At 44.8% G+C, this 21790-nt stretch overlaps 2 protein-coding genes across 13 annotated transcripts in view; both read left to right on the top strand.

Moving 5' to 3' along the window:
- The window catches only part of DNAAF5 (dynein axonemal assembly factor 5), a 35809-nt gene extending 21855 nt beyond the window's left edge, over positions 1-13954 (top strand). Inside the window, exons 12-14 of one of the 3 annotated variants that reach the window (XM_021411938.1) lie at positions 79-270; positions 786-1005; positions 13858-13954. In XM_021411938.1, coding sequence (XP_021267613.1) covers positions 79-270; positions 786-925 — 332 coding nt within the window. In that variant the 3' untranslated portion in view covers positions 926-1005; positions 13858-13954. Of the gene's footprint in view, positions 1-78; positions 271-785; positions 1633-3802; positions 3927-13857 lie in introns of those variants that run through there. The other 2 variants (XM_021411940.1, XM_021411941.1) reach the window with 2 other exon arrangements.
- The window catches only part of SUN1 (Sad1 and UNC84 domain containing 1), a 32784-nt gene continuing 14796 nt past the window's right edge, over positions 3803-21790 (top strand). For 7 of the 10 annotated variants that reach the window (XM_021411927.1, XM_021411930.1, XM_021411931.1 and 4 more), the window contains exons 1-5: positions 3806-3935; positions 19559-19753; positions 20100-20290; positions 21316-21342; positions 21442-21636. In XM_021411927.1, the coding sequence (XP_021267602.1) occupies positions 3850-3935; positions 19559-19753; positions 20100-20290; positions 21316-21342; positions 21442-21636 (694 nt within the window). In that variant the 5' untranslated portion in view covers positions 3806-3849. Of the gene's footprint in view, positions 3936-7335; positions 7471-13857; positions 13955-14525; positions 17136-19558; positions 19754-20099; positions 20291-21315; positions 21343-21441; positions 21637-21790 lie in introns of those variants that run through there. The other 3 variants (XM_021411929.1, XM_021411928.1, XM_021411933.1) reach the window with 3 other exon arrangements.

Genomic DNA, 21790 nt, shown 5'->3' on the forward strand with positions numbered 1-21790 from the left:
ATATGTATCTCTCTGGTTATATATGTGTCTCTCTGGTTATATATGTGTCTCTCTGGTTATATATGTGTTCCTCCTCAGAAGTTTTAAAGCGTCTGGATGATGCGTCGCCTGATGTCCGACTGACCGCTGCTCACACCTTAACGAACTGGTTTGAATGCTTGAAGGACAGCGATGTGAAATCTGCAATGAAAAGTCACATTGAGTTTCTGTACCAAGAGCTGTTGATACACCTGGATGACCAAGATCCAAACACCCAAAATGCAGTCCTAGGTAAGGCTTTCAGTCATTTGTATTTTTAACAATACTTAAAAAAAATGTTTTCAAGTGTTACCTGAAAATAGGATTTACAAGCAGGGACTGCTCTGAGCGGGATGGTGTCACTGGGAGCTTTCCTTTGGGTTTTGGTGACTGTGAGCTCAGGCCTTCCACCTGTATGCAGAATCATCTTTTATCTAGCGCTGACTGGGATGGGAATATCAGCATATCTGGAGCATCAGAACCCTGTACAGACAGCAGACAGGACATGGACCATAGGCACTGACCACTCCAGGATGTGACCATATCCTAGCTTGCTATACAGATTCTGTGGAATTGTTTGGTCTGTCACTCTGTGTTCAAGCACATCAGTGTCAATATACAGACCTCAGCACATGAGAGGGCACTCAGCAGCGTGACTGCTCAGCTTGTACAACAGCTCCCAGGTCAGGCTGCGGCTACTTTGAGGGAACGTGAATAGAGAAACACAAAGCAAGGAATGATTTTTAAACCATATTTTTGTTTTACAGAAGTATTGAAAGAAGGAAGCGTTTTATATCCAGAACTGCTTGTGAGAGAAATTGAAGCAGCTATCCAAAAGCATCGAACACCAGTCTATTGTAACCAACTACTACATCACATTCAGTCCGCCAGAGAGCCAGCTTCGTGAATCGGTTCCACAAGTCTTTTTAGTGAGCTGCAGTTGGAATCTGTATGATCTGGATTGCTTTCATGTTTCATTTGCTCAAGGTAGGCTGAGCAGTAAATAGATTTTTTTTCTTTAGACGTTCAGTATTACTTCATTTAGAACTCAGGTTGGCACAGCTCTACGTTCTTTGCCATTTGAGCAGTTCTTTGTATTTACTATCAATAAAACAATGTTTTAATTCTCTTTGCACTGGAAGCTTTCTAGATAAAAGGTTTAAAAGAGGACTATTTTTCAAGAATTTGACACTGTTTCTATTTGTGAAAGATCATTTATTTTAAAAAGTAATAGTCTAATGTCAAAGATATTTATGTTGTTCAGTGAGGATTCAGTCTTCCAAGGAGCATTTCAGACTCTGGCTAATATTCAGGCTTTGCAGAGTCACATCGGTGAGGATCAGTTTGACCAGAAATAGAGGCAGCCAAACTTCTGTTGCATAATGCAGCAGAATTTTCGTGATGTTTTGAGTGCTCATTATGCTGGAATAACGGGGACATATTCTGAGTAGGTGTCACTAAGGGAGTGTTTTGTATTGTCATTGTATTCTGCTTCATGAGTGAGAATAAAGCTGACATTTTTTAAATTAAGGGTTGTATGTGGAAGAAAATGTGCTTTTTGTCATTTAGACTACCAGTATTTGTGTTGCATTAATTAAACATATAGTATCTGCACCTTTTATGTTGATACTGTAGTGACTTGGAGGGCAAGCAATGCTTACATCCTACTTGAAAGTGAAATTCTCCAACCTTAGGTGAAAGTTTTTTGCTGGATTTGCTGTGTTTTTCTTTTTTAGACCATTGTACTGTGTAAGATTTAGGTTTGGGGTTTTTGGTGGGTTTTTTTTCCACGTTCTCAGCTATGTAATGCAGGGAGCTTCTAGATTCCTGTCAAAGTCATGGTTGGATGGTGTGCTATTTATTGCACGCACAATAAGTCATGGAAAATCAGGTTCCTCATTTTTTTTTTTAATTACTTGGTTTTTAGGCAAGAATGCTTTTTGTCTTCTATCTCCCAAATGCCTTGGCTTTGTATCAAGTCTAAAAATAGGCTCTGCAAGGTTTGGCAGTGCTCCTTTTGCTTTAGGAAGTCCTCCCGCTTGCTTGTCCTTCCGAGTGAATTGTACTTTTTCACACTTAGGATCCAGTTGGTAACCAAACTGTGCTCTGCTTGTGTACCTACCTGTGTTCTCAAAAAATATTTGAGAGAGAAGAGATACAGAAAACAAGCCCTTCTCCTCTTTTAAAAGCAAAGTCAGGGAAGCTCGTGGCTACTCCTCCACAAAATACTGCGCTGTTTTGAAGACGCGATCAGAGGGGACAATAACACTAAAGATACAGAACATAGGAGTAATTTCTTTGTGATCCAAAAGCTCTTTGGCATTTCTTGTCGAACAGAATGCGCATTTGAAATTGTATATATTGTCTCTGAGGTGTTCTTTTCATGAAAAGCCAAACTATATTCCTGTGCTGAGTGCTGATTTAGTTGTCTAACAACTATTAGAAGTATGTAGCTCAGTATAACCAGAGGGTGGCTGAAATTCCCCAAAGGTACAGGTGAATAAAAATCACTAGAAAACATTACAGTGAATAAAGAGGTTGTGGAGTCTCCGCCTCTGGGGATGTTCAAAACCTGACTTAAGACAGTCCTGGGCGCCCTGTTCTACCTGCCCCCATGTGAGCAGGGATGTGGACTGCATGCCCTCCAGAGGTCCCACCCAGCCTCAACTGCTCTATGGTTCTGGGAAATTGCTTTCTTAGTCTAATCAATGATTTCAAATCCAGTAGACTACATGGCAATCCTAGCAGAACCCTTTGAGTTTTTCAGCACTCGTTTATCAAAAAATAGGGTTTCAAAGCACTGCAAAGCAGCAGCCTCTTCCAACACAACCTAAGGTCTTGCTTCAGCAACAAGAAAGCAGTTCTTGTTATAAACTTCCCTTGGAAGTCCACCGAAGGCATCCTGCTCAATAACATTGCTACAGGAACTTTTTTTTAGGTTTCTACATTGACAAAATTGAGATTCTTCTACTTCAGCATTGTCTGCAGCCACAGGATAGCTGCAGTACAAGTGCTGTGCACTGTAGATCACTCGTGATCTTCTTTATAAACCCGATTTCAAGCGTGGGATTAGGGAAGAGAGAAAGGAGAATCTTCTTAAGTGAAGTGAAATATAGACAAATTGAAGCTAACTACAAGTGCTAAGAGTCAAAGTATTCATCAAGCTCAATAGATACTGTTGGCTGGGAAGTATTTTTTGTCTGCATGTGTTCTGTTATCTTTCAGAACAGTCCACTGTGGGATGCCTCCCAAACAAAAATCTCCGCATCATCCAACAAGACAGCTTTTCTCTTTAGAGCCAGGAGAGCTGTGTGAACAAAATATTCTGGTAGTCTTTCTAAAGAAATGTCAAACGGAAGCTGATCTTAGTTTGTGTGTTTATGATAAACTGAATATCCTCCACTGTGTTCTTTTATTAGATAGTATTCTGGGCATAGAACTTCAACGATATGCTGACTTTGGTTATAGTTTTCCATACTTCCTCTTATTTAACCCAAATTTCTCAGATCCCTTCATGATGTATAATGATGAATTCTCCGATGGATGATGTCAGAACCTGGGTTTTAAAGTTATTTTGGTTCTGGTCTTTCTGATTCAGCCCCTTGCTGTGTCAGTTGGTACACAGCTGAAATATAGATTTTTTTTCAGTCTTGCTGATTCATCTATTGCCATGTGATAGATTTTATTTGGGTTCATTTTATAGTGCTGTTGCAATCATATTCATTACATAAGTTTTAAGCAAGGACAATTTTTCTTGAGCAAAATGGTTATCTCAAACTTCCAGACTCTATAGATAAGCAGACTTAGCCCTGCCCTTCCTGTGACGAACATATGGGCTTCTGTCTGTCGTCCTTGCAAACTAGAAGACCTGTTCTGGAGGATCCTGGGACTCAGATTCTCAGCAAAACAGAATTTTGGTAAGTGTATGCATTTGTCTAACTAAGTATAGGCTTCTAAATGCTTGTTGACTACCTTAAATAGAATCCATTGATTAGACATTAAGAGAGCACTGTAAAGTCGTGCACCTCTGCTTTGGGAGAAACTCTACATCTTAACGGAGCAGTTTTGGGGGAGGCTGGATGTTAAGGATGTTCCAGATCCATCCACCTCTTATCCATGTGGGTCCTTGTCGGGAAGCTGCAAATTTCCTGGGAAATGCTTTAGGCAGATTGCAGGCAGCGTGCCTGCGGGTGTCCAGCGGTGCACCGTGTTGGCTAACCACGCCACACACTAATGCACCAGTCTGCTCGCTATGCTCCCCAAAGCCAAACCTGTGCTTATGGCTGGGTCGTGCTTCCACATTCACCATTTGAAGAAGCAAATTTAGTTAGGATGGAAGCTTTGAGGAAATTATGAGAAAACAGTTGAAGTGTACCTGTAACTTAAACAGAGCAGACAAACTTGACGCAGAACTTTGTGCGATGACCACTATTAATACATAGCAAAGTCCGCTTCTCCGAACTGTGGCTCTCACCACTATTACTGTACTAGCTATTAGAGTGAACTGTGACACGCATAGCAGAACATGCAGCTTAGAGTTCTGATTGCTTATTGCGTAGGCTTTACCTTACTTGGAGAAGTCCCTTGTGCGGGCAAAAGAAAGAGGAGCTTCAGACACAAAGTAACATCTTGGCCTATGGAAACAACTGCTGACTTGAGAAAAGTAGTTTCTCTTCCCTTGCCAGAAGCCATTAGGATCACTGGGTGGAAAAGCGAGCACCTGTTGGCTTTCCCATAGAAGACTGGGTCAGAGCTGGTCCTGCTGGATATATAATGGACTGCTCCTTGCCTCAGTCCTTCAGGCAAAACTCTATCCACATTTTAAAGAGAGGGAAAAATATAAAGCAAAAAGTCTTCATTATTAGGCAGCTGAAGCTCAGCAAAAATTACAGTTAACAGGCTTGTGTCCACTTACTGAGATCAATCCCCCAGGGAAGCTCAAGAACTCAGTAACTGAGTTGAAGCAGCAGATGAGAGGAGAACGGCTGCTCTGTCAGCCTGTCTTGTATGTAATCGGCTTTTCTTGTTAATGTCTGAAATCCCCTGTAAGTCAGGACGATGGCAGGATCTAGTGGCAAAATTGAATTGAAGTGCTTTGCAGCCCCCTCTTAACTGATAACCTAAGTGTTTCACATGGAGCACCCCTTTCCTTTGGCTGACACCAGAGATGATGTGAAGAAGAGGCCCTCATCAGTTCAACCATAAAGTGCAATGAAGCTGGTGAGAAACTTCAATTATCAAGAAATCAGACTTGCAGATACTTTAGCCAGTTCTCGTACTAGTGCACATATACGATCATCTCCTTACCTTGGACAAAAAGGTCGCCACACTTGTTCACACTGAAGAATGCTTCTACAGAATGCCCCTGCCCAGCACATCCCTGCCACATATTGCCACAACACCCTGCAGCCAGGACTGACCCACAGTGCTGCTGAGCTCCCTGTGCCCTTGGCATTTCCAACCTGCACAGCAGGACGCTGTGCCCAGTACCCGGAATTACCACTCAGAAACTCCTTGCTGCACCAGTCTGTCACGACCAGCCCATAGCTTTAATCGCTTTGGTACCTGTAGCTTTGTGGTGGATAGCAGGAGCAAGAACAGAGCAGAACAGGATTGCTAAGTGAGAGTGTGGGAATGCACTGGGAACAGGAAGGTTAGGAAGCAGGAATGTGAGAAGAGAGAGCAACTGGAGAGATGCAGACCTTGGGTTGCTTTGGCCATGCGCTGCAGTTTCCCTATACCTGGTGCCAAGTAACAAAGCTTTTTTTCCCCTTAAATTCCAAACTGCCCTTTAGAGCATTGAAACTGAAACATTTTTAATACGATCTATTTTTATTCATATTGAACTTTTTTCTCCAGACTTCAGCCAATAAAATTGATCCCGTTTTACATCCAGAGCTCAGTGTTGGAAGCTGAAAAGCTTTGAAATAATTTTTATTTGCTGCAAAGCAGTCTTTCTTCTGAAATGTGGAAATAATTAGCTCTCAATACGTACCAGTTTCTTTTAACTAAATTGGAATATTGGATCAAGTTTCACTTAAATTCTAGAAGCCAAATGCTCTCTACTGGCTCTCTCTGTTGGAGAGCCAAGGGCTCTCCTCAAAGCCAGCGAGCAGAGAGAAAGCTGAGTCTAGGCCATCCTTCTCCAGCTTCTCGACCTAGTCCCCTGGGGAAAAGAGCTGCCTGGGACAAGTGGGAGCAGCCCAGGGAGCTGGAGCGGTGCCCAGGCAGCGCTGCGTGCCTCGTCCTGCTGCAGCACAGAGCGGCCGGCCCTGGCTGCACTCCAGTGGGATGGGAGGAGAAAGATCTTGAGAGGGGCTGGCCTGGTACCACCGAAGAATTTCAGAGAGATTTGAGCCAAGAAAAGATTGTTGTCCTGACTACCTTATGCCCTTAAACATTTTCTACTGTAAAGACACAAAAATAAGTGCAAAGTACAGAAAGAGAAGGGACAGAGAAGTGAGATAATTCACCTTTCTGCAAAGTACTTAGCCATGTGCTGAGGGAAGTGCCTGGCTGCGTGTCTTACAAACTATGTGCCAGCTTCCAGGTGTTCTGGGGTCAGCTCAGCTTTGGTACGGCACCCTAAAGTTCTCACATAACTGCAGTACAGCTCTTTTAAAGTAAACAATAACTGGCTGACATCAGCTGGCATCTTATTTGAACGTCCTCATGTTACTTTCTTTTCTGTTTCTTAAGGGCTAGCTTCTTACCCGTTTATGTATGCAAACAAGTACACAGGGCCTCTTTCTTTATTTAACAGCGACATAGTTATGAGCTGTTCTTTCCTGGCAGGCCGAGCCGCTCCTCCCCATCCCCAGCACACAGCGCGGCTGCTGGCCCGGCGGCAGCTCCCGGCTCGGCCCCGCGCTCCGTTGCTCGGTTCGGGCGGCTCTGAGCGTGTGGGGAGACTGAGAAAAAGCGTACTCGGGCAGATGGCAAACTGAATTTATGTGCATGCATTATCCAAACACGGGAACACCGGGGTTCGTTCCAAACCGTGCCTTCTTTGCTGAAAGCACGCCCGGGACGGTTTGTGTTCGCGTAGGTGTCCGGCAGTCACCGCGGTGCGGTGCGGTACGGCTCCACAGCGCCTTAACGCGGGGCCCGGGCAGCGGCAAGGGGAAGGAATCCGACAGCGGCTGCGTGGGAGAGGCGTAGCAGTAACGGGAACGCACACGGACGTTCCAGAGACATTGGTGGCGGCGGTTCTCACGCCGGGACGCCCAAGGCTCCATTTTGCGAAGGGGAAAGGCGAGGCGGGGAGGCTGAGGTGGGCGAGGCGGGGGCGGTGATCCCCGCGCAGGGCGGGGCCCGCTGGAAGCGCGCGGCGGGGCGGGGCGGGGCGGGGACTCCCGGCGGCCTCGGTAACGCGGGCGGGGCGAGGCAAAGGCAATCTGTGCCGCCGCTGCCGCCGCGGGCTCGGCCTTTCCTCTGCTCCGCCGACGCCAGGTAACGACCACCCCAGGCGGCGGCATCCCGCGTCGCGTGCCCGCGGGCTCCCGGCGGCACCCACCGCGGTCCTTGTGCCGCGAGGCGGAGCTGCCCTGCCCTCCCCTGCTCGCGGGACGGGGCCTTCCGCGGCGGTGGGTGGGCGGCTCCCCTTTCTCTCGCTGGTTTCCCCTTCCTCAGACGCTGCCCGTCCCCGCGCCGTGTTTATCCGCTGAGGGGCGGCCCCGCCGCGGGCTGCGCGCGCTGCCCAGGCCGGGCGATGTGGCGCGGGGAGGACAGCCGGAGGCGCGGGCAGGCGCTGGCCTCTTTGGCGCTCTGAGCTGTTTGAATTCGCGCTGCTGAGGCCGGAGCGGCGGGGAGATGCGTGCCGCGGCCGCCCGCGTTCCGCTTGGCCCGGCTCTTGGAGCGTTCTCCTGTCAGAAGCAGCTACAGCAGCTTCACGCGCTGGCTTTCAGGAGTTGCTAAGCGCTTGGCTTACCGTGCAGCTGAGGAGCTGTGGCTGTGAGGCACCGAATGTGCCGCCTTCTGCCCCCCAGGCTCCTGCTTAGCGTGGGGCGTGCTGTTAAAGACATCAGCCCTGTCCGCAGCGTTGCCTGGTCTTACTACAAAACATCATGACTTCCACAGCGCGTTTGCTGTGGGGTTACAGGGCTGTGTTCTCAGTGTTGTGCTCGCGTTTGGTCACCTCCCCCGTAGCGAAAGAGCAGAAGCGTGGTGAGGCGCGGAGCTGCTCAGAGGCAGTGCCCGCTCCGGGGCAGGCTCACAAAGTTTTATGTCTGATGGAGGGGAAGAAGCGCTTGGTTGGCCTTGGTGCATGTCTGCTCTTTGCTGAAAAACAAAGAACGCTATCGCATGCTACAGAAAAGGAGAATCTTGACCAGCAAACTGCTGGTGCGGTGCTCGCCATCCCCTTATCTCGCTGTCTGGTTGTCAGATTAACATTTGACAGAAAAACCAACATCTTTATTTTTGCTGATTTTTTTGAAAACTTGTCTGTCTTATTGCTTTGCAGCCCTCTGGTAGAGGTCAGTGCTCTGGTGAGTGTACAAATTAACATCTAATTTCCTCCCTCACCAAGCGGGCTGTGTTGTTATTTGTTGGTTTAAGCCCTGGCGGGCAGCGTGCAGGTGCTGGGTGCAGAGGCCCTGTGCCATCTGTCGCCCTTCCCACCTCGACGTGTCAGCGAATGTGGCATGTTCCTCTAGTGCGGGCTGCGGGCCTGGAGGTGTGTCGGTGTGGGACCTGTAAGCCTTGCGAGGAGCGGGGTGTTGGGTTTCTATTTTCTGTTAGACAGTTACTGCTGAAGTTACTTTATGAGCGAAGTGAAGGATGCAGGAGCTCGGGTACCGCGTGCCTTTCCCTCAGCGAGCCGAGCTCGATAAGCACGAGGACCGCGTACAGGAGCATGAAGAAGTCCCCGCAGCGGGCCGCCCCGCGCGGGAGCTGACGGCAACAGCCCATGGGGCGGCCGCTGGCTCCGAGCCGTGCCCGGGGAGGCGGGCCGGGCCGTGCCGTGCGGGGCGGCCCTGCGGCGCTGTGGGCCGGCGGCCATTTTGCGCTGCGCGCGGCGGCCTCCCCGGGCACAGCTCCGCGCCGTGCCGGCCGGCTGCTCCTCGGCGGGCGGCCGTGCCCGGGCGAGCGGCGGGCGCGCTTCGAAGCACGGGGTCCTTCAGCAGCGCGCTGCTCGGAGCGCTCCGGCCGCTCCTCTCAACCCTTTATGCGCCTGTGCGACCATCCGGAGGTCCCCGCTTTGCAGAGCTGCCGTGCCGTTACGAGCAGCGCGTGGCCGTGTCGCTGGGCGGCTTCGGAGCGTTCCCCGTAACTTCCGGCTGAAAACGTCATTCCGATCGCTGTCCTGTTCTGTTTGGTGTTCAATCTGTGCCGATCGTGTATCTGAATAAAGTCCTGCTGTAGCACGGAGCTCTTTGCCCTTCAGCCTGTTGGAACTTGTAGCGGTTTGGAGGTGTGGAAACACTCCATGAAGTATATATTTACCGAGGAATTTGCCTTTAATACCAAAAAAAAAGAGAAATCTTACTGGTGATTCCAAATAGTACAAAATTTAAAATTATGGATAAAAATAGGTTGCTCTCAGGAACCGGTGTGGTTACATGCTCTGCTTCCACTGCTGTTAATAATTTGTCCAAAGGTTGGTTTAACTCTGTGTGGCCATAGTATACGAAATCATAATCGCTTACATGAGCTTATTTGCTTTAAAAGATGAGGGTAGAGGAGGCTCTACGTGAAGTAGTACTATCAGCAGCTTTCTAAAGCTTTCAATGTATCATCACTGTAAGAGCTACAGGCACTTGATTTATTTTACTGTTAGTATTTGTCCCACCCCTGAAAAAGATATTGCTGAAGTATTGCTCAAGTGCTGTCTTGCTTCCTTTGTGCCCTCTGCTGTGGCCCAGCAATCGCCAGTTACAGGGTGGTCCAGCAATTACAAAAGCTTTCTAGGACTTAGAAAATTGAAACCAAGTTTCCTGCTCAGTAACAGGCTCCCTGATGTGTAGCTTGGCTCTGCCAGGGTTCGTTTGTGAGATAGGGTTTTACCGCTTCCTTTGTCACGAAGTTGCTCTTCAGGAAGTGCCGAGATAGAATTGTCCGTGTGCTCAATGAAGCATACATGGACGGGGCTTACCCTTGTCCTTGCTACATGCTTGTAGTGTGTATGCAATGTGTATTTGGTGCTGCCTCTGCTCTCCTGCTTCAAGGCTACAATCAGAGCACCTCATCATCTGCTATAAAACCAAGGGAGCTAGCTGCAGTGCTTCTGGGGCTTTGTTGAGGCTGTCTAGTCCTGAAAGCAGTGATCAAATCTGTAGCTCTGTTCAGGTAAACAGGCTTATGAAGTAGTGGTGTGGCCTCGTGTCACTCAGACACTTGGTATTCCACATTCTCCAGAGACAGCCAAGGGACTTTGTTAAAGGGTAAATTCTGCAGCACTGATTGCAAGAGTCCCTGAGCTTCCTTGTGTTTTGCCCGACTCAGAATTTGGTTGAGTTGCAAGAGAGAGCCGATGCTTGAGACGACTGCTGTCATCTGCTTCCCCAAGAAGCAAACAATCCAGCTGTCTCCTCAGTAGGAGTTTTGAGGCCAATTTAAAAGGTGAAGAACGATGACAGTGATGGGACACAGCTGTCTATTCTTTGCTTGCGTTCTAGATGAAGTTTGTGCTTCTCTTCAGTTGCCTTTAAATTGTCTTAACCATTTTTATTGGTACATTTTTAGGCAATTAGATGTTTTATGGGCTTTCTAAAGGAAAAAGGTACACTTAGTTTGGGCCTTGTGAAAGTTGCAACAAAGCTGGTGCTCAGGCCTACGTGAATCTGAGTCCCGACAGATCCATTGGGTCCTAAGTCGTAAGTCTCATGAGCCCTCAATTGTTGAAACTAGAGCTAAGCTCTGTGTCTACCTCTTGATCCCCTGCCAAGTTTCATGGCTTTAAAATTCTAAATTATTCAATTCTGTTTTTCTGCTCCGGTTGTATATGGAAGTTTTGTAAACAAGAGGAATTAGTGGGCTGGATGAACAGAGGAGTGCCGTCAAGCACATGTGAACAGATTAGAGGGAGTTACTGCATTCCACCCACACCTGGTCTGCTCTGTAGTTCTGCTGTCATATGTAGAACACTTCAAAATAAAGTGAGTTCTCTAAAATTAGTCTGAACCTAGTAGCCAGGTTTAAAAAAAAAAAAAAAAAAAAAAGTAATTCAGATTCATAGTAAATATTAAGTGCCTGTTTTTAAAAACTGTGGTTCTTATCACTAAGAAGATTACTTTAAAGTTGTGTTTAAGTCAGTTAAGGCAGTTCAGCCCCTTTGAAAACGAAATAGATGTTTTTCCTTTTCGGTCTGAATTAATTTTAGAGAATCGGAAAAATAGTGAATCAGAAAAAAACCGCTGAATCTTGTAAGAGTCATTTCTGGCTTTGGGTGGTGAACCTCCTACCTGTGCTGGAGATCTTGGTGCTAACCAACTGTGACGAGACCTGGGTATAAATGCATTCAAGGTTTTTCAGTTAGCAATGCCATTGTCAAGTGCGCATCTTACAGAGCTCAGTGTTCTATGTCAAACCTTACCGAATAAGGAAAGGGATTCAGATTCTTCCACTTAATTTCAAGTAAAGAGAGCTTTTGGAAAGGGAGAAAAGGACAGGAGAAGCCTGCGCTCGTGTTATTCTTCAAAGTCTGCCTCTGCCCTGTCCGTGTGAGCAGCGGGGACGCAGGGAGGAGCTGGGTAGCTGTGGAAATATTGAGGCTATGTGGGAAAATACTGCTGGATGTCAAAAGCATGACACCAGGTGTTGAACTGCCAGTCAAAAGCTAGGTTTATTGGTGAAACAGTACCTGTGCTAAGGAAGTCAGTAGAAACTGAACAGATGTGGTGTCCCAATTTAGACAGATCAATGATTATCATAGTTTTGAGTTTCAGTTGACATACATTCATGAGAAATCGGTTTTGTTGTCCAAAACAAGTTCTGTCTGTTACCAGCGTCCCTCATCTGGAAATGCGCTGTATTTCCACTTTCATTGCTGGGGGAATCATTGCTCTGCAGTCTCCATTTCCTATGGCTAAAACAAGCGCTGTTTGTTGTCAAAGTATGGCGGCAGTTGTGTGTTCTAGCAGTACTCTGTGCTTATTCTAGCAAAGAATCAGCCTGCCTTGCCCATACTACTTCACTGTTGGTTTAAGCTTCTTCTAAATAAGTAACAAACTTGTTACACAAGCCAGTGAAAGCGTGATGGCTCTGCGACAAGTGAAGCAAGTTTAGGGAAAGGTCGTTTAAGGGAAATGTCGTCTTTGTAATTTCCAAAAACACACGTGTGAACAGCAGAAGAGAGCTTGTTTCTCAGTAACCCCCCAAATGCACCGAATGGGAGGTGCCCGCATTCAGGAAGCAGCAACATTTAGGCCTGTAAGTTTTGGTTTAAAAACAAGCAGGAAGCTCAGTTGTCAGCAGCAAAGGAAATCTCCTCCTACATTATTGACATTGGGCTTTGGGGACCGCAGAGGGAGTGGCAAAGAGTTTCAGTGTTACATGCGGGGGTTCCCTTTTGAACTGGCATTAGCTGTACCTGGACTCTCTGTGCTTGTCATCTCTATTTTTTACATATAGGTTACTACACAAGTAAAAACTCCGATTTCGGAATGACAAACAGCATCCCTAAAATGAGATGCTCGTTGATATTTTGTTTGCAAGAATTGAAACGTAGCCAAGGACATCTATATTTTAGTTAGGCACGTCAGTGCAGTTGTGGGGGATATCCCTTTCTGCTGTTGAAACAGGAGCCATAGATGAGCTGGAAATAGCCAGGATTCCGCTGTGCTAACCGTGCCGATCCAGAGCAGCCAGATCCCCCGCTGTTAGCCATGACTAACCGACTAGCGAAGAAAAGTATGTTAGAAAAGTAAAATTTTTCTAATGGCTACTTGAGTAGAGAAGGTCTCAAGGTTTTTTATTTTTTGTTGTTGTTTTTTTGTTTGGTCTTTTTTTCTTTTGCAAATATTTTGAAATTAAAGGTCAGTTTACATAATACTACAAATAGTCCCACAAGGTCGTTGATGCAGCACCGCCAGGTTTTTCCTTCCTAAAGCTCTGACACCTTTTGAAGATTCCACAGAGGGTTTTATGTTTGTGTTTTTGTGTTGTTAGGGGGCATTGTGTTGCTTTCTCTGCATGTTGGCACTGAGGACAGCTCTAGCAATGTGAGTCACTTTGCAGTTGGCTCTTCTGTAGGGGTGTGTATCCAGAGTTTCTATTACTGCAGTAAATGAACTGTTTACAAATATAACAAGTCAATGTGAAACACGTGAAGCCTCCTCGCTGCTTGGCAAGTGGCATTCAAAGGGTAAAGCAATTTGAATATATGTAAAAACTTTCTCAAGTTCCATATTATTGAGCTCTGCTGGTGCGTAACGCAGCTGTGCTGTGCTCAGTGGCCTTTTGAAGCAGAGCTCTGTGAAGAGACCCCCACAAGCACGGCGAGCTGGGGCCAGCATCTGGCTGCTTGGCTTTTGGGTCTGGCCGTATCGTTAGTTCATACGGAAGCGGTGCAGTTTAGTTGTGATAAAGCCTTGGCTCATGTTACAGCACGGTTCCAGAGAACTCGGAAATGACTTGAAATAGACTATCAAAAAAAAAAAAAAACCCACCAGCAAAGCAGCGTGCCTGCAGTCGGAAGTGCGCTGAGCTTCATGCGGGGCTGATAAGGGCTGGTCGCTCTGGCAGCTGTACACTGAAACACTGAGAGCTCCATATTTTTGGTATCAGTAACTTGAATTATTTCAATACTTGGAAACACAGGCTGAACAATGCAAGGGCTCCTACGTTGGCTTTATATAGTTGTAAGTCACTGCATCGCTTTATTTTCACCTTTTACAGTATGATTTGAAACTGTCACCATGGACTTTTCACGTCTACATACGTACACTCCTCCCCAATGTGTGCCAGAGAACACTGGCTATACATATGCACTCAGGTGAGAACTTTTTTTCTTCTTATAGAGAAACTGTATGTTCTCTGAATGTTGTTAATTCTGGGATAGCTTCCATGGTAAGTAGAAGGCCTCTGTGCAGAAATGTGCTTTAACGAGTCTGCTCTGAACATGGCTAGTGTCCTCAGTGGAGGAGAGCATATATGCTGAACTGACTGGACAGTGACTAAGGTAATGACTCAGTGTTTATTAGTTGCTATGAGTAAATGGGTCTCCACCTAGTTACACTTTCTGTTTTCTCTCAGAATGTCACCAAATTCTTACGTGTTTGTTAGATCTTTCTTTTAGAGAAAATGTTGCTAATGTGTCCTTATTGCTGCTAGTGTGGGCTCTGTCTCAAAGCTGTGTTTTGATTGCTTTAAAAACCAAAACTGCCTGTTGCGGAAATATAAAAATCTATTCTAATGAACTTTTTTCATATTTTTTTTTAATGAAACCGACCGTTAGACTGTACTTAAATCATTTCAGTTTTCTAAAAAAAAAAAAAAAAAAAAAAAAAAAAAAAAAAAAAAAAAAGAACTTGGTAGTGTTTGCTGGTTTCTGCAGCGTGCAGTCCAAAGCAGCTGTTGTGATGCCCGTTGGAGTTTTTGAATACTAACAGAGCAGATTGTGCTGATTCCATCCATCTCGTTTTTTCCTGTTGAGTTAATAATTGCATTTTGAAGCCAGTATGCATGAATGGGTCCGAGTGACTGCTTTGGCTGATTTCAGCTTTAAAAAAAAAAAAAAATTGTTCATTAAGGTGGAGTGAGATTTGTTTCTTCTGTGCCTGTATTATCGTTGCTGTGGGTTTGATGTGTGTTAATTTAGTGTTTCGTTTGGAGAACACTTGGCTACTCGCCAATAATTAATACTAATTCTTCCTTTTGTGTACTCTGAAGCTGTGTAGCTTTGTCCTTGGAGGGCTGGGGGGGGATCATGGCCTTAACTACGCCTAATGTCAGTAATATTTGCAAAATTGAGTGCACCTATGTTTTACCCATTAAAACCAATTGCAACTGTTCCTCAAGTTTTAAAAAAGCGTTGGTGCCATGTTGCTTAATCCAAGCGTGCTTTCCAGCCTCAAGGAGGAGCGTGCAGGACAGCAGGAGACGGCCCTGGTTCTTCAGGTGGTTCGCAGGTGGTTTAGGCAGCTGGTTTGGGCTGATTTGATGTCTCTGAGCATAGCTTTGTTAAAAAGAGCTGCAAAATCGTCATCTAATTTGATTTCTTGTCCTGAGTTTTATATTTGTCTGGAACAATACTATTTTTTTCCACTGTGCAATCTTCTCCACAGCAACTCTCTTTTCTTGCAGAGGAGGGGAAAAACTAGAACACAGTATTAACTTCAGAAATGAAGGTTGTTACTTGTGGGCTTTTTTTTGTCTCTTCCAAAGAATATTGAAGAAGTAAAGCTCAATGGCACGCTCAAACTCTTGTGGGGCTGGAACTGGCCTGAGCTGGGTTTCTGTTCTTGCCCATTCTTTTGTCAGATCTGAGTTCCTTTCTCTCCCAGGCAGACAAGGACACCAAATGAGCAAGGCTGGCCTGCCGGGGAAATAAGATACGGAACAAGTCCTATTAGAAATCTGGAGGATAGTTTATTCTGATGATAGCTCCTGTGTAGCAAGTAACCGGAGTGTTTGAGTTCCTACATAAACAAAGATTGTTATGTTGCCAAACTGAGGAATTGCAAAGTTTTTTGTGGAAGGGGAGAGTTACATCTATTGAAGCTTTTTGACGTCGTATTTTGCAGTGTTAAAGGCATCTGAAGGCAGATACGGTGAAAGTGAAATTAATTTCATCATTGTAACTCTTGTATAGAAAGAAAAGATTAGACAGTGCTCTCTCTAAAACTTCCTCATGGAAAATTATGTGACGTCCAAAATGTTAAAAATGATGGGGAAAACTGCCTGGTGCAGTGCCTGCTTCCAGGGGCACAGAGAGCAAGCTGCAGCCATGCTGCGTATCTGTGTGCAGGTGCACGCTGTGCTACTTGGCTCGTCCTTTGACCACCAGGTCTGTTAATGTTTGAATAATGTGAAGAAAGGGAGATTTCAGCAGAGCTGAGCATCTGGAATGTTTCCATGCTGAAGTTCGCTCCTTCTTGCCCTGCCTGCCCGGCCTGCGTTGGCTTCGCTTTGCATCCCATAATGCTCGTTCTGCTGCCGACAGATGGATCTTTACAAAATCTGTGAGTTTCTCTGAAGAAACTTGCTCGCGTGTGTGTAGCATTGCAGGAAAGTTCATTGAAGTTAGATAGCACAAAGCTATTAATAGAGCTGGCTGTAACCTATTAAAAGATCTTCTATTAATACTCGCAGTGATTACTGCGTATTCATAACGGTAGCGGTTCTGCTTTAATCTTGCAGCTCAAATCAGAAAAGCACTGAACTGCAATAACGAAATAACCCTTGTCCTCCTCAAGCTGCCGGTCAGACTGGTGAATCTCACTCGCTGTCAACGTGTCGTTTCCTTCCCGCTCCTCAGGCCGCTCTCTCCTTGTAGCCCCTCACCTGGGATGCCGTTTTTGTACCTCTCAGCCACTTTGAGCACTTAACACAATAAGATTTGGGTTTAATTGTTGTGCCCCTGCGTTACGTCACATACATCTTTTTGTAAAAGTACATTGGTAGAAGAGTGTATGTATTTTTTTACATGCATTCTGGTACTGATTGAAGCAATGACTAAAACTCAGGGTAGTGTCCTTCATCAGTTAATGTAAGTGATACTCTCTTCACAAAGCGTATGAGCACTCGCATACTGTTTATATGCACATGAAGTCTGTTTAGCTCTAGGTCTCCTAGGTGCACAGCATTCTTCTATCACAATCTTAAGTAGTCAAGAACCTTACTGCTCACTTCTTTCCAAAGGGTCCTTATAAAATAAATGACATTTCACGTCCTCTAGACAAAAAGAGTATGTGTGCTAAAACTGGCAGGCGTCATTTTCATTCCACTTGCCAACTTATAACTTGGGATTAACCCACTGGAGTCTAGGGCATTCTTCTTTAGAAGCTCATGTGAAGGAGGCACCGAGGCAACAGCTAGGAAGCTGCGGATAGATGCAAGGCTGGTGAGGGCAGCAGGTGTGCCAGCAGCCAAGGGAGCTGGCTGTCAGGAGGAGGGAACCCATCTGCACTGTTACAGGTTATGTAGGAGCATAGGCTACTTGCACCCTGCCTTTAGTAAGTTTTTTGGCTAGCCATATACATTTGGTAGGACTACTATCAATGTGCAAGTTTCTGTCCTCTGAAAGAAAAGGACTGGTTTTCTTTTTGAGTTTGTTTAATGTTGTGGCTTTTCTATGGAAGAAAAAAATCTAGCTTTCCAAAATTTGGAAGCGAGGTGACAAGTTAGGAGATATCTCTATACTGTCCTGCCTTTGGAGACTTTCCTTCAGTATAAGAAGAGTTATTTTCCTGCATAAACAGGGGAAGCTCTCTTTTTAGCTTAGGAAAAGATAGTGACTTTCTACTGTCAGGTTTCTGATGAAGGTGGCAGGGCCCAAGTCCAAACTGTGTATTCAACCCAAATTGATATCAGTGCTCATTGAGATACCTAATAACAACAAGTGTTCACAAACAGAAACAAATTGAGCTGGTTACAGCTGTCAGCTTGCACTGTGTACTTTGTGTTCTTGTGAATTGAGTATCTGTAAGAAATGCTGGGGGTAGATGAGGATAAGCAAATGCACAGTGGCAAGTGTAAATAGCAAAATGAGTTCTGAAACAAATGTTTAGGGAGGGACCCAACTGTAAACTATTGAGGCTCTGATAATTCCAGAATGAACAACAGGAAGAGCCACATTTAACCTGTCCTCTCCCTTCACATCTGTCAGAATGCGAGCCTACACTTATTATTTTTGAAAACACTGTATAAATCATTTTATTCCATGCCTTTCCGTATGTCAGCTGAATGTCTTCACACGAGGAAGCTCCTGTGTATTTCGTCTTCCCCTTACCCCAAATATCAATATAGAGAAGGATTAATCTTCACACCTTGTGCAGTGAAGCACGCTGGGTTTATGTGAAGCAGTGTTTGAGACTCCAGCCTTGCCCAAGGCTGCGCTCTGTCTGGGCAGCGCTGGCAGGGCAGCTCAGTGAGATCGGACAGGTGGTGCCACAGGCCTGCTGCCAAATCCGAGTACCTCTGGGCAATAGAAGTTATTTCAGACAAGCCAGTCTGGTCCTGTGGGCTGAATGCCTGTTTGCTGCTGGAGCACCCGGCTGTTTTCCCGCAGTGCGTTGTCTGGATTAGGCTTCTTAGGTGAAAGCAGTTCTGTTCGGTCTAACTCCGTTAGATCCTACGCGCGAGTCAGGAAAGTCCCTTCAAAAGCACCCACCCCATCAGAACTAAGTCACTGCTTTAAGGGCCACTGCCGGGACTTCCAATGTCAGTTTATCTGCGTGCCAGAGTAACACACTACATGTCAGATGATTCATTTGTAATGTTCTGGGATTTTCACACACTGTAAGAAACGTATTTGCATTCAAAAGATTGTTTTTGCAAAAATACATTTTGCAGCAGCTGTTTGTATTCTGGAAAGCATCAATTTCAAACTGAGATGCCACAGTAGAATCTATTCAGCTCTATTTGCTTGTTCCAGGGGTTCTGGGGAGAAGGAGCCCCTTTAGGTAACGCTTCATACCTTGTCAGTCTTCTTCTTTCCTTTCTTTGTTTCTTTTTCTTTTTCAATCTCCCTCAAAAACAAAAGAGGGGAGGGGAAATAAAAGGGAACCCAACCCCAGGAATATTGAAGTAACTGCTGTTCCAGCTCTGTATGTCCCTGTGGCCCAGCAGGAAGCAGACTCCATTGGAACGCTGGCCTAGAGCAATTACATCTTGATACTTTGGTTCACGGCGCTGAGCAGTTCTAGGACCTGAGCTTCTGCTGCGCAGCATCCTGTAGTGACAAGCTCTGCTCAATTACATAACTGAGTGTTTCCTTTCATTGCAAGTACAAGTATTCTGCTTTAGGCTAAACTTCTGTTTTAGTAAATGCATGTCTTATTGATTCTTCTGCTTAATCTGTTTGTATTTGCCTTGCTTTGCTGTTGCTGCTCTGTCTTCATTGTGAGTTCTCATGAAGCTTCTGAGAGAGTCAAGTGTAAGAGTGTGGATTTGAGTTCCTGAGATAATGGAGTGAAGCTTGCTCATGTATGTATTTGCCTCTGTGGAATAAAGCAGCAAGCAAAAAAAGTAAAAAAGAAAATTAAGTTTTACCTTGTGACTTAAAATGCATCATGATTTTTTTTAATTTGCAACTTGGCCTGGGAAAGAAGCTTTGTGTCATAAATGGTTTCAACTCTGAAACTGGTCCTAAAAGTACTGTGTCTGAGGCTGCACAATGCTCGCTCTGGCTCAGCTGCAAACGTGTTTTCCATGGTAGTTGTTTCTTTCTGTGGTTTGCTTTCTGTTGTTAAACTTGTAATATGAATTGCTCTTCGTGCTCCTAAGTATCTGGGAAATACCTCATATCTTGTGGAACTTGCTCCATAACCCTGGATAAACTGCTTTTAATTGAACCTTAGCCTAGCTTGAAGGGCATGCTTGTTTCTAGGGAGATTTTCTCTTGAACTCTGACTTTTCTGTTCTTATTTTGTTGTAGTTCAAGTTATTCCTCAGATGCTTTGGATTTTGAGATTGAACACAAAATAGATCCAGTGTTTGATTCACCAAGAATGTCACGGCGTAGTTTACGGTTAGCTGCTGCAGGATTTAATAAACCAGACAGTGCCCGAAATGACATCCTTCAGGACAGCTCTTACACCGGCAACGTGACTTACAGGGAACAGTCTTCTAAGTAAGTACTTGCCATCACCACAAGTTCATTTATTGCTTGGAGTCTTGAGAATTTCTGTTTGAACATGATAATACAGAAGTGGATTACTTACTGTTTCATTTCTTGTTCTCCATGCTTAATATCATAACTTAGAAAATGATGTTTAGTATGTGCTTGACAATGCGGTCTTTGCAGAACTGTAGATCTTTAAAAGTAAGAATTTTCTCTGAAGCCTGTTTGTGCCTGTCCAGTTACATCAGTGCTGAAGAAGCTTGTCTTATTAGTTTTTTTTAAAAGTGAGAGAAACAGAAACTTGTATCTTTTAGTGCTATGTCTTTGTTGTTGTTGTTATTGCTTTGTTTTCTAGGACGATGAGGCAGCGCAAGAACATAAACAAACAGTCTGGCGGTGTGAGAGACATGTCAAGGAAAAATCTATCCAGCTCTCCCATTTTTAACCAAAGCAGTTTCCTGAGCCGTGGCAGCGATGCATCGATGGTATCCACTGTATTGGATGAGTCGTCGATTCGAGAGCAGACGGAAGTTGATCATTTCTGGGGTAGGTCATGAATGCTATTGGTCATATCAAACTGTGAAAACTGCTATGGTTTGTGTGTGAACGTGTTCACATCTTCCCTCTTTTGCTCACCCATTTGTCCATCGTGCCCCCTGCATGTACTTCTACTTTTACTGTAGGTGTCTGCTTTGCTAAGATGCCTGTTGGAAATTCACACTCCATTGTGCAAACTTGATTGCGCTACCATAGTCAGCATAGTTCATGTTGCAAAGTGAAGCTGTTTTTCTGTCTTTATTGCTTCAAAATATTCATAGAATAAACATGTAACTTCATGAAGTTTCTCTTGAAAAGCCAAAGGAAAAGCGTATTTGTTGTTACAGGCAGAAGTGTGTTCGAACTTAAAGTACCTTCACCTGAAAGCTTTAAATTAGTGATACCTCAAGATTTCCTGAGAGACTTTTGGGTGTGATTGATCAGTTGTTTTTTCTAAGTATGTACAAGCATCCTTTTCTGGAGTCAGCCACTTTGTCTGAAGAGAAAATCTGAGAGTCACCTTCATAAGGTGTAGTGTAAGAGATGAGCACCTTACTATAGCGCCCAGTTCAGACTGCTTGTTATTACTCAGTGCGTGACTGTCCCAGAGTACGAAAGTGAAGAATTGTTTCAATCTCAGTAGAAAGCATGGTAAGATTTAGATTACTTGTCTGTGGTAGCACTGTATTATTAAGATCTTGTTTCAAAAGTAGTTACTAAGCAAGAAGAACAGCGTAAGCTTGTAATTAGCTGCTTTAAAGTGAAATGGGAGCTGAGTAAAAGTATAATTGTCATTCATGCTTTGCTGCTTCTGTGACAAGACAGTTTTCATAAACTGTTAGCCTTCTATGGTAATAGACAGATAAATGGATCTTCTCATGTGATGGACTGAAAAATGTTAGGTCTTAAAGTGACTTTTCTTTGCAGTCTTAAAGTTAGTGGGACCCCTGGTTTGAGTTCACGTCAGATGTCGTAGTTGCTCATGGGCCTTTTCCTTATCTTTGTGAACAAACTTTTTTTTTTCTTCTTTGAAGGTCTTGATGATGATGGTGACCCTAAAGGTAACTACGCTTTTCTTTTGCTTCTCTATGCATTCCATTTAATGGTAACTAGTGGCGTTAATAACTCTTGCACTGAATGTTCTACTCTTTGTTTGCTAGGTAGTGATACCACGCTCTTGCAGAGAAATGGAGATATAGCAACAGCAGAAACGCAGACTACCATGATAAATGGGTACACCTGCAGTGACTGCAGCATGCTTTCTGAACGGAAGGAGGTTCTTACAGCCTACTCTGCTTCTTCTGTGCCATCTTCCAGAATTTACTCGAGGGACAGGAGCCAGAAACATGCATCTAGTAAGTAACTTTCTCTTGTGCTTTCCTGCGTAGCAGAATAGTACATGGCTTAGTTGGTACATTTTCGACGTAGTGCTAATTAAGTACTTTTTCTACCCTGTTATATTTTTCAATAATGAAATTATGGTGATTCTGTTTATGAAATACCTCTTAC

This window comes from Numida meleagris, chromosome 13, assembly GCF_002078875.1.
Source record: "Numida meleagris isolate 19003 breed g44 Domestic line chromosome 13, NumMel1.0, whole genome shotgun sequence".
NCBI lineage: Eukaryota > Metazoa > Chordata > Aves > Galliformes > Numididae > Numida > Numida meleagris.